Source organism: Lolium perenne, chromosome 1, assembly GCF_019359855.2.
Source record: "Lolium perenne isolate Kyuss_39 chromosome 1, Kyuss_2.0, whole genome shotgun sequence".
Lineage (NCBI taxonomy): Eukaryota > Viridiplantae > Streptophyta > Magnoliopsida > Poales > Poaceae > Lolium > Lolium perenne.
The window spans coordinates 4,476,023-4,492,454 of record NC_067244.2 but is presented as its reverse complement, the minus strand read 5'-3'; the positions used below and the strand labels follow the sequence as shown (position 1 = coordinate 4,492,454).

The window sequence follows — 16,432 nt, the reverse complement described above, 5'->3', positions numbered from 1 at the left end:
GCGGGGATGGACGAGGTGCCCTTCATCTCGGCGCTGGCCCGCACCCTCCGCGCCAGCACGCTGTCGCAGAGCCTCCTGCGTCTCCGAGCGTACCCTGTGCACAGATGAGCCTTGCTGCATCAGGCGCCGGGATCCGCGCGGCGTAGGCCAGAAGCGCTCGAAGTGGGATGGATCTTGTCGCCGTGCACGAATCCGATCGAGCAAAGAGGCTCACCGAGGATCGACAACACGAATCGGCCTCCGCGATCTCTTCCATCACCTCGTCGTCATCCGCCGCCACTGTCGGTGGGGCCGCGGCGGGGGAGTCTTATAGAGGCGTCCGATCGGCAGATCCCCGGGGCTCGGCCGCCGCGGGGTGGTCCATCGCACCGGACGGTCAAAACCCTAGCGGCGCCAGCCTAGGCGAGCATCCGGGCCCCGAATCGCGAGTCGAGATTTCGAGGGAATTCGCGGAGGGGGCGGCGCCGGGGCGGTCTCTCGTGCTGTCAGATGCGAATCTGGAGAGTCCTGATGGCCACTGAACCCCGCGACGCGGTGGCGGCGGCGTTACAGCGGGGAATCGGACGGTGTTGGCTCGATCGGCGCGGGGGTTCGCAGGGCTGTGTATACGGCGCGGCTGTGTCGGCGGCGGCGGCTGGAGGGTGCGGAGGAGGAGCGGGGCGAGCAGATGAGGAATGGAGGTGGAGGGCGCAGGGGTTGAGGGAAAAAGGAAAGGGAGAGCGAACTGCACAGGGAGAAGGCCGCCGCGCCGCACAGGGAGAGAGGGAGGAAGCGCATGTGAGAGAAAGGGGATCGCGAGGAGACGAGCGTGTGTGGGGTTGTGTACTTGTGTTCGGTGCGGATGCCAAAACGGTGAAATACCCCCGGCGAAAATGGGCCCAGGACGCCGGCGGTAATTTCAGCCCAAATGGCACACAGCAGCCCACTTTATCCCTGGTAGGTGCAAACCGGTTTCGCCGGCGGTAGTTAATTTACCCCCGGCATCTTCGAGACAAACTGGCCGGCGGTAAGAGGAGGTCCATCCAGTTGCTCTTAGCCCACCTTACCCCTGGCTGTTCCAATTCCGATTCGCCGGCGGTAAGTGCCCTATCCCCGGCGACCTGAAACCAACTCGCCGGCGGTAACGTGAGGCGACCCTGGAAGGCCTTACCGCCGGCATCTTGGAATCGTACTCGCCGGCGGTAAGGAGTGCGGCTATAAGCCTTTTTCTAGTAGTGCATCATGAAAATGTCATATCATTACCGTGTGTAAGAAGAAAACGAAAAGCTAAAAGTTGCACTTTACACTACAGATGACTTGACTTCCCTTAAACTTGTCTTCTGCCAATTAAGTTAAACTGTTCGGCGCAGGAAAAAAGCAATATAAAATAAAAGCTTCCTGCGTTGCTTGCTTAGCCAGGTCCTGTTATCTTCTAGGTAGCTATGCTTAGACTTATTATACTTGATTCAACTTGGAAACAAATATTATCTGGACGTAGTTAAAAAATCCGATCACTTGGAGACCTCATCGTTGGGAAAATGTAACCGGAGACGTAGTTAATTTTTTTAACATATTTGGTGGAGTTGTGCAAATGGTAGGAAAAACCGTGTATTTATTGGTAGGTTGAAACAAATTAGCTTACCTAGCAGATTACTCTGCCGATTCACCGTATGTCATGGTAGTTCAGTGCACCGATTCAAGAGCGAGCACTTTTTTCAACTGTTTGCTTGTTGTACAATAATGGCTCAAATGACTAGGCTTGGAGCTATTATACTTGATTCAACTTGAAAAAAAATATTATCTAGACATACCTACTAAGCAAATTCCAAGAGTTGAAAAGTTCCACCCTAGCAGAAACTGGAGACCTCATCTTTGTGAAAATATAACAGGAGATGTAGTTAAAAAATCCAATATTTTTTGTGGAATGGTTGAAATGGTAGGAAAAATAGTGTATTTATTGACAGGTTGAGACGATCGTCTTTTCTCAAATTTAAAAAGACGATTTGTTCTGATGAGTCTTCCCTAGTATCATGGATGGGCTCGGCAGGGACCAAAGAAAAACAAGGGTGCAAACATATGGATACGTGCGTAGGTTTGATTGTGCACACTGTAAAAAAATGTATTTTTTTTTTCAAAAGTTTGCTAATTATATAACAATAGCTCAAGTGGGATGTTGTCATCACCAGGCATAAATGTTATCACCCTGAGCTCGAAGATCAGGTAGAGTCGGCGGAAGAAGAGAGAGGGGAAGAGCCCATATTGTACTTGGGGAAGAAGATGCATTTGGTTTAATATTTGATTTTAGTTATTTTTTGTTTTGTTCATAAGACAAGTTAGTAATGTACTCTTTCAGCTGTTATATCGATCTACCTTTTTGCTGGGTTTCCTCCATGCCAACTAAGTTAGAAATCCATCCGTGTCCAGTCTCAGATGCAATCACAATAGCAAGTTGAAATACAAACAAGTACAAACCAAGCCACAAGTTATAGGGAAAATACAAAAAACAATCAAATCCCAAAACCATAGAAGAGTGAAAGGGACGAGGGATTCAACCCGCTGAACACGTCACCAGTTGACCGAGAATTTAGTGAATTCACGGTCAGTCGATCAGCAGGAGTGTCCCTTAGTTATTTATTTGTGCGGCACACCGCTAGCGTACATGCATGTGTATCACATGCATGCTATGTATGTAGCCTAATATGGAGTCTGCCCCACCACATTACCCGGCGGGCTGTAGTCACATATGATATACACGCCAGCGTTGCCATCACAGACGACACCTTGGCAGCCTATGGCCTTTGTGTCCCTCCACACCACCTGCTTGTATGCATCACACGACTGCCCGGAAGGCGCGGAGCAGGTGTTTGTGGCGTGGTCGTAGTACTGCTTCTGCGACACCCACAAATTCACGGCATCCAACATATTCCATTCGGAACCGGTGCCCACGAAGACGTTCTCTCCGTATGGGTGGCCCAGTGGAGAGAATATAGGAAAGGCGATCGGCGCTGCGTTTCTGCGCGAACGCATCCGCGTACGTCGCCACCGTGTCATCCCACGTCAGCGGTGGCACGCCGACGTTGGCGCGCACCGTGTTGTGGGCGTCCAGGATTTCCTGCACCGTGTCCTGGGCGGTGACGATCATGGCGGACGCGAGAGCTAAGAGCAGCACTGCAGCTAGCTGCTTTGGTGAGTACTGCATCTGCGCCATGCCTTGCTACAAACTTAAGGAAATAAGTATGTGTATGTCTGTGTGAGGTGATGAGATAGGTTGCCAGGTGAGTTGTGTATTTATACTAGTGCACAAGCTAGCTTGACGGGTAGCTTCTATAAGAAGCTAAACTTCGAGTCATTATACTTGAGTCAAATAGAAAAAAGAATATCTCAACATACTAGGCAAAATCCAATAGTCCAAAACTTCAACCCAATAAGTAATTAGGAACCTCATCGTAAGGAAGAAGTAACCAGAGACATAGTTACAAAAATCCAACATGCACCGTGGAATTGTGCACACCGTGAAAAGAAATATACTCTATGCTTTTATTGGCAAGATGAGAATTAGCTTTGGGGAAAGCAGCTTAATTTGCCGATTTATCATATGTAATGATAATTTTAAAAGCATTCAATACTTGCTACTTCCACAAGAATTTCTCAAATGGCATCATCAATATTTCATGACGAGGCTGGCCTGCCCATCTGACCATAAACAAGTGTAAGCAGAAAAAGACTAGGCTTGCCTTAAACTTCGCCCCGTGCCAATTGTGGTCAACTCTCCGTCGGTGCGGGGAAAAGTCAAAAGAAAATCTAAGAGGGTTGGATGATCCGCCTTCGCAGCAACCAAACCCGGCCCGCTGGTCCCTACCTGCGCAGAATTCCTATTGCCTTTCCTCAAATCCCTCAACAATAACATTTGCGGCTTGTTTTGTTTGCACAAACAAATCATTAGTGATACCTTCATTTTGATGAGTTGATGGGCACCAATAGATCGCAGATCATCACACACTCGTCGATCACTGGATCGCTAGAAGAAAATGAAAAAGACGATCGCCTTTTCTCAAATCCCTCAATTTTAAAAGACGAGTCTTCTCTTCAGCTTACTGGCTAGTACCAAACAAAAAAAAGGATGCTTCAACGCTGCATGTACATATGAATACGCTGGATGTACATATCAATACGTGTGTGTCCTACTAAATCCAATATGTGCCGTGGAGTTGTGCAAACTGCGAAAAAATGTATTTACTAGCAAGTGGAGACGAATTAGCTTACCAAGCAGATTACTCTGCTGGTTTACCGTGTGTCACTGTAGTTTAATTAGTCCACTAATTCAACTGTAAGCGTTCAACTGGTTACAACTTGTACAACAATGTATCAGGTGGCATCATCAAAATGCCATCACGAGGCATCATGAAAATATCATTACCGTGTGTAAGAAGAAAGAGACAAGCTAAAAGTTGTACTTTACACTACACATGACTTGGCTTCCCTTAAACTTATCTTGTTCCAAGGTAATTCTTTTGACAAAAATGTCCATTACCCATGGCATAATGCCCCCCAGATGAATCCTCAATCCTAAGCCAGAAGCTACTTCCAACTCTCTGATCGGTATGAATCGCCCACTAGAAAGAAGGAAAAGACTACTACTCCAACCGTGCCCAGGTGAAAAGCAAAGCTACTACTAGCCCAATCCCTCCACTAACAATGGCAATTATTTTACATCCAAAATCATGCAGATCAAGCGGAGACGGGGAGGTGACACCATGGTCATTGGAGAGGCCGGCGGAGACGGGGAGGTGACGCCATGGTCCACGGCGATGATCAGCCGGAGGCGGGGAAGATGGAGATGAAGGCGACGATGGCGAGCGGCTCAGGACGATTACTCGCGCTGGGAGGACCGGTGCGTAGAGGTGGCACAGATGCGCCGAATGGCCAATCTTGGTGGCGACAGCATGATGAAGTGTGGTGGCGACGGATTTGGCCGCGTCGGTGCCGGTGGGGGGAGAGAGTTTACACGATGTACAAAACCGACTGGAGAGAGAAAGACTGGTGGGGACATTTGACTTAGAATGACATGTCTAACCTTTTGATAAATAAAATAAATTAGTACTTTTCAGTACTTTCGAGTACTTTCTTTCAAGTACTTTCCAGTACTTTCTATTCTTCTACCGTCCGATTTCCTTGGATCAATGGTTCATAAATTCGCCAATCATAGTAAAACTTGTATAGTTATTTATTTATGCACCACGCTGCTAGGGTACATGCATGCGTAGTCTAATATGGAGTCTGCCCCACCACGTTGCCCGGCGGGCTGTAGTCGCATATGACTAGTCTGCCAATTCATCATATGTAATGATAATTTAGTACAAGAATTCAACTATTTGCTACTTCCACAAGAATTGCTCAAATGGCATCATCAAAATTTTATTGACCAAGGCTAGCCTGCCCAGCTGACCATAAACAAGTGTAAGAAGGAAAAGACTAGCCTTGCCTTAAACTTAGCCCCGTGCCAATTGCGGTCAACTGTCGTTCGATGCATTGTAAAGGCAAAAGAAAATCTAAGCAGGGTTGGATGATCCGCCTGCGCAGGAAGCAAACCCTGCTGGTTCCAAGGGAAGCATAATAGACCGTGTCGTTAATCTCACCCTTGCTAATTAATTGATAGGATTTGACTTTGCCTGTAAAAACAGCCTACTGCCTTTCCTCAAATCCCTCAACAAGAACATCTGCGCCTTTTTTTGTTTGCACAAACAAATGTTTTGATGAGTTGCTGGGCTCCAATAGATTGCAGATCATCACGCACTCCTCCATCACTGGATTGCTAGAAGAAAATGAAAAGGACGATCGCCTTTTCTCAAATCCCTCGATTTGAAAAAGACGTTCGTTTTTTATGAGTCTTCTCTTCTGTTTACTGGCTAGTACCAAACAAAAATAAGGATGCTTCAACGCTGTATGTACATATGAATACGTGTGTGTGCTGCCTCCATGACTTGCTTAGCCAGGTCCTACTAAATCCAATATGTGCCGTGGAGTTGTGCAAACTGTGAAAAAAAAAATCTATTTATTGGCAAGTTGAGATGAATTAGCTTACCCAGGAGATTATCTGCCGATTTACCGTGTGTCACGGTAGTTTAATTAGTGCATTAATTCAACGGTGAGCATTCAGAGAGTTGCAACTTGTACCACAATGTCTCACGTGAGGCATCATCAAAATGTCATCAGGAGGCATCATCAAAATGCAATTACCGTGTAAACAAGTGTAAGAAGAAAAAGACAAGTTAGAAGTTCCACTTTACACTATACATGACTTGGGAAATGCACTTTGCATTGGCTCATAGTAGCATATGCTTCTATTATGTGAATCCACATTTCTAAGTGTTAAAAAATTCTAAACTAAATTTTTACATGTAAATCTAGACATTTTATTTTGGTACACAAGTTTTCAAAAAAAAAAAAATTTCTGTGGCTCCTGTAAAAAGACAAATTTTGACGCTGTAACACGACTACGTACAGGATAATTTTTTTCTCTTTTTTGTACACAACACACAAAATGTTTTTTTCCACGAAAACTTGTGAACGAACATAGGATGTCACGATGTATACCAAAAAATTTATATCAGATTTTTTAAACATTTTTTAAATTGTTTTTTTATTATTTTCTATAATGGGTGCATATGCACGCGTGTGCCAAAACGCCAAGTAGGCTTCCCTTAAAGTTGCCTTGTGCCAAGTAAGTTAAACTGTCGGCGCAGGAAAAAAGCAAAATAAAATTTAAGCGGCATTATCAAAATGTCATCACGAGGCATCTTCCAAATTTCTCAAGCTTGGAGTCGTTCTACTTGAGTCAATTAGACAAAGGAATATCTCAACGTACTGGGAAAAATCTGCTAGTCTAGAAATTCAACCCAATAAGTAAATTTGGACCTCATTGTTAGGAAAAAGTAACCCGAGACGTAGTTACAAAAATCCAACATGTGTCGTGGAATTGAGCAAATGGCGAAAAGAAATATATGCTTTTATTAGCAGGATGAGAAACAGCATGTCGGGCAGCAGATTAGTATACAATTACATCATGTGTAATGATAGTTTAGTACACTTATTCAGCGGTTCCATGTGTTGAGCATTCAACTATTTGCTACTTGTATAAGAATGGCTCAAATGGCATCATCAAAATTTCATGACGAGGCATTGGCCTGCCCAGCTGAGGATAAATCCCGTTGGTACCTACCACGTGAGGAAAAAAAATCTTGGACACAGATAGCTGCCTTTTCTCGTTTTCCACCGCCAAGGGAAGCACAACAGAGCGTGTGATTAGTCGATCCCACCTTGCTAAGTAATTGATAGTATTTGTTCTTTTCTATGAAAACAGCCTATTCTGTGATTCGTGAACGCTCAGACTTCCTATCGCAGTTCCGCACACACTCATCGATCACTGGATCCTTAGAAGAAAATAAAAAGAAACGATTGGATTTTCTCAAATTACTCAATTTGAAAAATACGTTTCATTCTGACGAGTCTTCCCTTGTATCATGGACGGGCCCGGAAGGAACCAAAGAAAAATAAGCATGCTCCATCGCTGCATACATGCATGTACATATGAATATGTGTGTGTGCTTCCTAGTTGCTTGCTTAGCCAGGTCCTGTTACCTTCTAGGTAGCTATGCTTAGACTTATTATACTTGATTCAACTAGGAAAAAATATTATCTTGACGTAGTTGAAAAATCCGATCACTAACTGGAGACCTCATCGTTGGGAAAATATAACCGGCCGACGTAGTTAAAAAATCTAACATATTTCGTGCATTTGTGCAAATGGTAGGAAAATAGTGTATTTATTGGTAGGTTGACACAAATTAGCTTACCTAGCAGATTACTCTGCCGATTCATCGTATGTCATGGTAGTTCAGTGCACTAATTCAAGAGCGAGCACTTTTTTCAACTGTTTGCTTGTTGTACAATAATGGCTCAAATGACTAGGCTTGGAGTTATTATACTTGATTCAGCTTGAAAAAAATATTATCTAGACATACCTACTAGGCGAATTCCAACAATTGATAAGTTCCACCCTAGCAGAAACTGGAGACCTCATCTTTGAGAAAATATAACAGGAGACATAGTTTAAAAAATCCAACATTTTTGGTGGAATGGTTGAAATGGTAGGAAAAATAGTGTATTTATTGACAGGTTGAGACGATCGTCTTTTCTCAAGAAGAAAAAGACTAGGCTTGCCTTAAACTTTGCCTCGTGCCAATTGCGGTCAACTGTCCGTCGGTGCAGGGAAAAGTAAAAAAAGAAAATCTAAGCGGGGTTGGATGATCCGCCTTCCCAGCAACCAAACCCGGCCCGCTGGTCCCTACCTGCCCAGAATTCCTATTGCCTTTCCTGATCAAATCCCTCAACAAGAACATTTACGGCTTGTTTTGTTTGCACAAACAAATCGTTAGTTGTACGTTCATTTTGATGAGTTGATGGGCACCAATAGATTGCAGATCATCACGCACTCGTCGATCACTCGATTGCTAGAAGAAAATGAAAAAGATGACCGCCTTTTCTCAAATCCTTCAATTTGCAAAGGACGTTCATTTTTTATGAGTCTTCTCTTCAGTTTACTGGCTAGTACCGAACAAAAAACAAGCAGATGTGTCTGCTGCCTCCGTGGCTTGCTTAGCCAGGTCCTACTAAATCCAATATGTGCTGTGGAGTTGTGCAAACTGCGAAAAAACTGTATTTACTAGCAAGTTGAGACGAATTAGCTTACCCAGCAGATTACTCTGCCGATTTGCCGTGTGTCACGGTAGTTTAATTACTGCGCTAATTCAACTATGAGCATTCAATTGGTTACAACTTCTACAACAATGTCTTAGGTGGCATCGTCAAAATGTCATCACGAGGCATCACTACTAGAAAAAGGATTACCGCCGGCGACCCGGAAAGGCTTACCGCCGGCGCATTCGCATTCGCCGGCGATCACCTCGCCGGTGGTAATGCCTTACTGGCGGCACATTGCAAACCGCCGGGGGTAACCCAGAATACCGCCGGCGCATTATCCCAAACCGCCGGGGGTAATATTTACCACCGGCGCTTTCCAATCCGCCAGGGGTAACCCAGTTTACCAACGGCGTTTTACCAATACGCCAGGGGTATCTCATCTTACCCCTGGCACATAGGCCCAGTTCGCCAGCGGTAATACTTTTAGGATTTAAAAAAAAAATCACATGGGCTCCATCCCATACATTTCCCACGTGATACTCCAGAACTTCTCACATTGTTCTGATTCCAAAACATGTCTAGGAGCAGTGTATATTTGATTTTACAAGCACCGTATAATCACACGCAAGTGGCTACATAATGAAAATCAAAATAACACAAAATCTATCACAGAAAATGAAGACTGGTTAATGATGTCGTCTGCACTTGGAGATCCTATGACCATGACTGCAGAAGACAAGATTTATTGCAGTAGTAAGTACATATGACTTGAGAAGTTATTGCTGTAGAAATATATTACTAATTAGATTAGTATAGTTTTTTTTTTAAATATAGAGTAGTATAGTATCATTGTAACAATTATATCTTGTGAATATATCATGCAAGACTAGGACAGTACTGGTTAATGATGTTCATGTGAAGGATCAAATTTGCAAGAGAATAAGAACCAGGACATGCTGAACTGAATCAATAATTAAGAAAGCTTTGAGTCTACAGATTTACTTTCACAAGTACATCAAGCTAGATATAATGAAGTACATGGATTGTTTTTGCACAATACCACATGTTTTGCCGTAATGAACATGTTATATAATATAGCATTTCAGTCTAGTTTCCAGTATAGACTATGAATGGATATCATACTTTGTGCAATCTTCAGGACAAAATTAACACAAAACCATGTATATAATATATGAAGAACACACATACAATGTTATATTAGAGAGAAAGGATTCACCTTTCTTCACAGGTTTGTACATACACATACAAAGTGATGGATACAACTGCAGGCTGCAAAATCCATCATCTAGCCCTCGCCTTGATCTCCTTGCACAGAATGTAAATGAGGCAGATGAGGAACCAAGTGAGCTGGAATCAGTTTGTATGTGCGCACATAAATTGATTGGTTATGCTTAACGTGGAAAAGAGACGGAATGGTAAGCAATTTGAGAAGTTAAATGACGATCGGGCAGACGAGAAGCCAAGTAAACATGGTAGTTTCAGTATAACTGGACAGTTTGTTGGTAGTCACCGAATGTAGGAGCACTAAAAGATATAATTCCCACGCATACTAAGGAGTAAGGGCAGGTAAATGTCTTTTGGAGTATTTTTGAAAGTAAACCAATAAGATAGCAAGCAGCAGCTCCAACTAGAAATGGGTATGCTAAATGGCTGTTCAATCTTCAGTGACGGTATGGGAAGGCATTTCCCTACGCATATCATGTGAAAAAATCAACAAATAAACATCACAGTGATGTACCGTTCTATCACCGAAAACAAATGCGCCGCACAGGGAGAGAGGGAGGAAGCGCATGTGAGAGAAAGGGGATCGCGAGGAGACGAGCGTGTGTGGGGTTGTGTACTTGTGTTCGGTGCGGATGCCAAAACGGTGAAATACCCCCGGCGAAAATGGAACTGGGACGCCGGCGGTAATTTCAGCCCAAATGGCACACAGCAGCCCACTTTATCCCTGGTAGGTGCAAACCGGTTTCGCCGGCGGTAGTTAATTTACCCCCGGCATCTTCGAGACAAACTGGCCGGCGGTAAGAGAAGGTCCATCCAGTTGCTTTTAGCCCACCTTACCCCTGGCTGTTCCAATTCCGATTCGCCGGCGGTAAGTGCCCTATCCCCGGCGACCTGAAACCAACTCGCCGGCGGTAACGTGAGGCGACCCTGGAAGGCCTTACCGCCGGCATCTTGGAATCGTACTCGCCGGCGGTAAGGAGTGCGGCTATAAGCCTTTTTCTAGTAGTGCATCATGAAAATGTCATATCATTACCGTGTGTAAGAAGAAAACGAAAAGCTAAAAGTTGCACTTTACACTACAGATGACTTGACTTCCCTTAAACTTGTCTTCTGCCAATTAAGTTAAACTGTTCGGCGCAGGAAAAAAGCAATATAAAATAAAAGCTTCCTGCGTTGCTTGCTTAGCCAGGTCCTGTTATCTTCTAGGTAGCTATGCTTAGACTTATTATACTTGATTCAACTTGGAAACAAATATTATCTGGACGTAGTTAAAAAATCCGATCACTTGGAGACCTCATCGTTGGGAAAATGTAACCGGAGACGTAGTTAAATTTTTTAACATATTTGGTGGAGTTGTGCAAATGGTAGGAAAAACCGTGTATTTATTGGTAGTTTGAAACAAATTAGCTTACCTAGCAGATTACTCTGCCGATTCATCGTATGTCATGGTAGTTCAGTGCACCGATTCAAGAGCGAGCACTTTTTTCAACTGTTTTCTTGTTGTACAATAATGGCTCAAATGACTAGGCTTGGAGCAATTATACTTGATTCAACTTGAAAAAAAATATTATCTAGACATACCTACTAAGCAAATTCCAACAGTTGAAAAGTTCCACCCTAGCAGAAACTGGAGACCTCATCTTTGTGAAAATATAACAGGAGATGTAGTTAAAAAATCCAATATTTTTTGTGGAATGGTTGAAATGGTAGGAAAAATAGTGTATTTATTGACAGGTTGAGACGATCGTCTTTTCTCAAATTTAAAAAGACGATTTGTTCTGATGAGTCTTCCCTAGTATCATTGATGGGCTCGGCAGGGACCAAAGAAAAACAAGCGTGCAAACATATGGATACGTGCGTAGGTTTGATTGTGCACACTGTAAAAAAATGTATTTTTTTTTTTCAAAAGTTTGCTAATTATATAACAATAGCTCAAGTGGGATGTTGTCATCACCAGGCATAAATGTTATCACCCTGAGCTCGAAGATCAGGTAGAGTCGGCGGAAGAAGAGAGAGGGGAAGAGCCCATATTGTACTTGGGGAAGAAGATGCATTTGGTTTAATATTTGATTTTAGTTATTTTTTGTTTTGTTCATAAGACAAGTTAGTAATGTACTCTTTCAGCTGTTATATCGATCTACCTTTTTGCTGGGTTTCCTCCATGCCAACTAAGTTAGAAATCCATCCCTGTCCAGTCTCAGATGCAATCACAATAGCAAGTTGAAATACAAACAAGTACAAACCAAGCCACAAGTTATAGGGAAAATACAAAAAACAATCAAATCCCAAAACCATAGAAGAGTGAAAGGGACGAGGGATTCAACCCGCTGAACACGTCACCAGTTGACCGAGAATTTAGTGAATTCACGGTCAGTCGATCAGCAGGAGTGTCCCTTAGTTATTTATTTGTGCAGCACACCGCTAGCGTACATGCATGTGTATCACATGCATGCTATGTATGTAGCCTAATATGGAGTCTGCCCCACCACATTACCCGGCGGGCTGTAGTCACATATGATATACACGCCAGCGTTGCCATCACAGACGACACCTTGGCAGCCTATGGCCTTTGTGTCCCTCCACACCACCTGCTTGTATGCATCACACGACTGCCCGGAAGGCGCGGAGCAGGTGTTTGTGGCGTGGTCGTAGTACTGCTTCTGCGACACCCACAAATTCACGGCATCCAACATATTCCATTCAGAACCGGTGCCCACGAAGACGTTCTCTCCGTATGGGTGGCCCAGTGGAGAGAATATAGGAAGGCAGTCGGCGCTGCGTTTCTGCGCGAACGCATCTGCGTACGTCGCCACCGTGTCATCCCACATCAGCGGTGGCACGCCGACGTTGGCGCGCACCGTGTTGTGGGCGTCCAGGATTTCCTGCAGCGTGTCCTGGGCGGTGACGAGCATGGCGGACGCGAGAGCTAAGAGCAGCACTGCAGCTAGCTGCTTTAGTGAGTACTGCATCTGCGCCATGCCTTGCTACAAACTTAAGGAAATAAGTATGTGTATGTCTGTGTGAGGTGATGAGATAGGTTGCCAGGTGAGTTGTGTATTTATACTAGTGCACAAGCTAGCTTGACGGGTAGCTTCTATAAGAAGCTAAACTTCGAGTCATTATACTTGAGTCAAATAGAAAAAAGAATATCTCAACATACTAGGCAAAATCCAATAGTCCAAAACTTCAACCCAATAAGTAATTAGGAACCTCATCGTAAGGAAGAAGTAACCAGAGACATAGTTACAAAAATCCAACATGCACCGTGGAATTGTGCACACCGTGAAAAGAAATATACTCTATGCTTTTATTGGCAAGATGAGAATTAGCTTTGGGGAAAGCAGCTTAATTTGCCGATTTATCATATGTAATGATAATTTTAAAAGCATTCAATACTTGCTACTTCCACAAGAATTTCTCAAATGGCATCATCAATATTTCAAGACGAGGCTGGCCTGCCCATCTGACCATAAACAAGTGTAAGCAGAAAAAGACTAGGCTTGCCTTAAACTTCGCCCCGTGCCAATTGTGGTCAACTCTCCGTCGGTGCGGGGAAAAGTCAAAAGAAAATCTAAGAGGGGTTGGATGATCCGCCTTCGCAGCAACCAAACCCGGCCCGCTGGTCCCTACCTGCGCAGAATTCCTATTGCCTTTCCTCAAATCCCTCAACAATAACATTTGCGGCTTGTTTTGTTTGCACAAACAAATCATTAGTGATACCTTCATTTTGATGAGTTGATGGGCACCAATAGATTGCAGATCATCACACACTCGTCGATCACTGGATCGCTAGAAGAAAATGAAAAAGACGATCGCCTTTTCTCAAATCCCTCAATTTTAAAAGACGAGTCTTCTCTTCAGCTTACTGGCTAGTACCAAACAAAAAAAAGGATGCGTCAACGCTGCATGTACATATGAATACGCTGGATGTACATGTCAATACGTGTGTGTCCTACTAAATCCAATATGTGCCGTGGAGTTGTGCAAACTGCGAAAAAATGTATTTACTAGCAAGTTGAGACGAATTAGCTTACCAAGCAGATTACTCTGCCTGTTTACCGTGTGTAACTGTAGTTTAATTAGTGCACTAATTCAACTGTAAGCGTTCAACTGGTTACAACTTGTACAACAATGTATCAGGTGGCATCATCAAAATGCCATCACGAGGTATCATGAAAATATCATTACCGTGTGTAAGAAGAAAAAGAAAAGCTAAAAGTTGTACTTTACACTACACATGACTTGGCTTCCCTTAAACTTATCTTGTGCCAATTAAGTTAAACTGTTGGCGCAGAAAAAGGCAAAATAAAATCTAAGCTTCGACTCAAAACAATGGAGCCGTGACGATGAGTTGCATATTTACACTAGTGCACCAGCTAGCTCGATGGCTAGCTCCTCTAAGCTGCTAAATTTGAAATTATTAGTAGGAAGCAGCGGTGTGTCTCCACGCCACGCCCGTTTGGTGGTGGTGATGGCAATGCATGGACGGGATGCACAAAATTATTGGTAGATAGCGTCATTGTGAAGGCAAATTCATATAAGAATTTATTATCTGATATGCTCGATCGGTAAGAAAAGTAAAATTAAAATGGAGGCCATAGTTCCACTGAATTTACAAGCATAGATGTAGATATAATCATTTGTACTCTTCAGTTTGGAAAAAAATACACCACTAGCCAAATATATAGCAGAGTTTAACATTATTTGCGTAAATTCGAGAGGTATAATTTTGGGAATATATTCAACGGATGTTTAATTAATTCAGTTGCAAATATTTATTCAGATAATATACCTTTAGATTCACCAAAGACTCATTATGAGGACATTTAAATAAAAGGCTTCAAGAAATTTGGGCTCTACTCTATTTAACATTGGAACAATATCTTATTTACTGTATGTTGAAGGAGTAATTTGGAGGATTTTACATTGTTTACACAAAACAGGGAGATATATATAATATTGAAAAGTTATACTTTTACAATAAACTAACCTCAAGGTTCATGTCCATCATGTATGATTTGTTTTCATATTAGGTAAGGGGGAAATAAAAAAGGAAAACACACCCAGACACATAAGTTGAGATCGTTAATTACACATAAGCTGCGTACATGAACTAATTAGTGGAAATGAACCCCATCATCTTTGTAGCTTTCATTACGTTCGTCTATAACTTTATGTGAATTCATCACACAAAAAAACTTTATGTGAATAATATTCTATTATCCAATTTTCCCCACGTAATTACATACATTTCGTTTATGTACCATATAAGAATTAAAGTAATCACAATTGTAATTTGCAGATATTTCGGATCAAAGAAAGTTCACTGAATATTTTTTATAGATTTAGATTAAATTTCATAGTGAAAAGTTAATGGTTCAGAGGGTATTTTTACATTTCCCAGTATAGATTGGAGGCCATTGTGTAGGTATTTTGCAAGGAAAAGGCTGAAGTGGGAGGGAAAAAAAAGGCCCCCGCATCGCTCCGCTCTGGTCGACACGGGTGGCGCCGGAAACCCTAGCTAGCTACCCCTCCCCATCTGTCCCCTTCTCCATCGCCGCCGCTGAGAGGAGCCCGCCGGCAAAGCCCGCGCGCATCTGTCAAGGACCGCGGCGGTGGGGACCTCGCTGCCCCCGCTAGTCGGGGAGAGCTCTGGCAATGGAGGCAGCGGCCTCGGGTGGTGCGGGCGGCGCCGGCGGTGGTAGGGGCGCTCGTCGGTGTGCCATGTTTTTCAAATTGTGAGTAAATATTTGTATTCCTAATATGAACATACGTGTGTGTACGTGCTGCCTCTGTGACTTGCTTAGCCGGCCAGGTCCCCCAAAAAAAGGCAGGTTGAGACGAATTAGCTTACCATTCAGATTACTCCGTGTTTCATTGTAATTTAATTAGTGCACTGATTCAGCTGTGAATATTCAACTGGTTGCTACTTGTACCGGCCTCAAGTGGCATCATCAAAATGTCATCACAAGGCATCATCAAAATGTCATCACCGTATAAACAAAACGAGTTAAGCTTTTCTTGTGCCAAATTGTGGTAAAAAAAAGTCAAAAGAAAATCTAAGCAGCGGTTGGATGGATCGATTGTATATATCCTGGCCCGCCAACACCCTTGACGGCTTGTGTAATAATGTAAAAGAAATAAGAAACGAGAGCACGATCATTTCCTTCCAGCTCTAGCTTAACCAGGTCGTGGCCTCACCTACGGTCCTACCTCCATCGTGGCTTCTTCTACCTCAAAAAATAAACAAGCATATTGATGGATAACTACATGCTAGCTCCTTCTTTTTCTTTGGAACTAAACTTGGTATTCTGGCAGATATATGGCTCTAGTGCCATCAATCATCCTTGTGTCTAACATTAGTTGCACGCTCAGCATATTTTGAAAGCAGCCAGCTGGTCGTTGGCTCTTTTTCTCCCTTTGGAACTAAGCTTGGCTTGAGCGGCTACTGCTCACCCTATAAATCTCACGATGACATTGGCACAACGTGAGCATACTTCCCTCTATA

At 43.4% G+C, this 16,432-nt stretch overlaps 1 protein-coding gene, 1 long non-coding RNA gene and 1 pseudogene across 2 annotated transcripts; all 3 read right to left on the bottom strand.

Moving 5' to 3' along the window:
* Positions 1-2,408: 2,408 nt before the first annotated feature.
* LOC127341544 (pathogenesis-related protein 1-like) lies at positions 2,409-3,248 on the bottom strand (annotated as a pseudogene).
* A 5,956-nt stretch (positions 3,249-9,204) lies between these two features.
* Positions 9,205-10,013, bottom strand: LOC127341566 (uncharacterized). The gene is made up of 2 exons (XR_007875640.2): positions 9,917-10,013; positions 9,205-9,405 (listed from the first exon to the last, which is right to left on the bottom strand). It is a non-coding gene; the product is annotated as an uncharacterized lncRNA (long non-coding RNA).
* Positions 10,014-12,124: 2,111 nt separating this feature from the next.
* On the bottom strand, positions 12,125-12,937 carry LOC127308934 (pathogenesis-related protein 1-like). Its single transcript, XM_051340150.1, has one exon. It carries the CDS (start codon positions 12,900-12,902, stop codon positions 12,390-12,392), a length of 513 nt encoding a protein of 170 aa, XP_051196110.1. The 5' UTR covers positions 12,903-12,937; the 3' UTR covers positions 12,125-12,389.
* Positions 12,938-16,432: the final 3,495 nt, after the last annotated feature.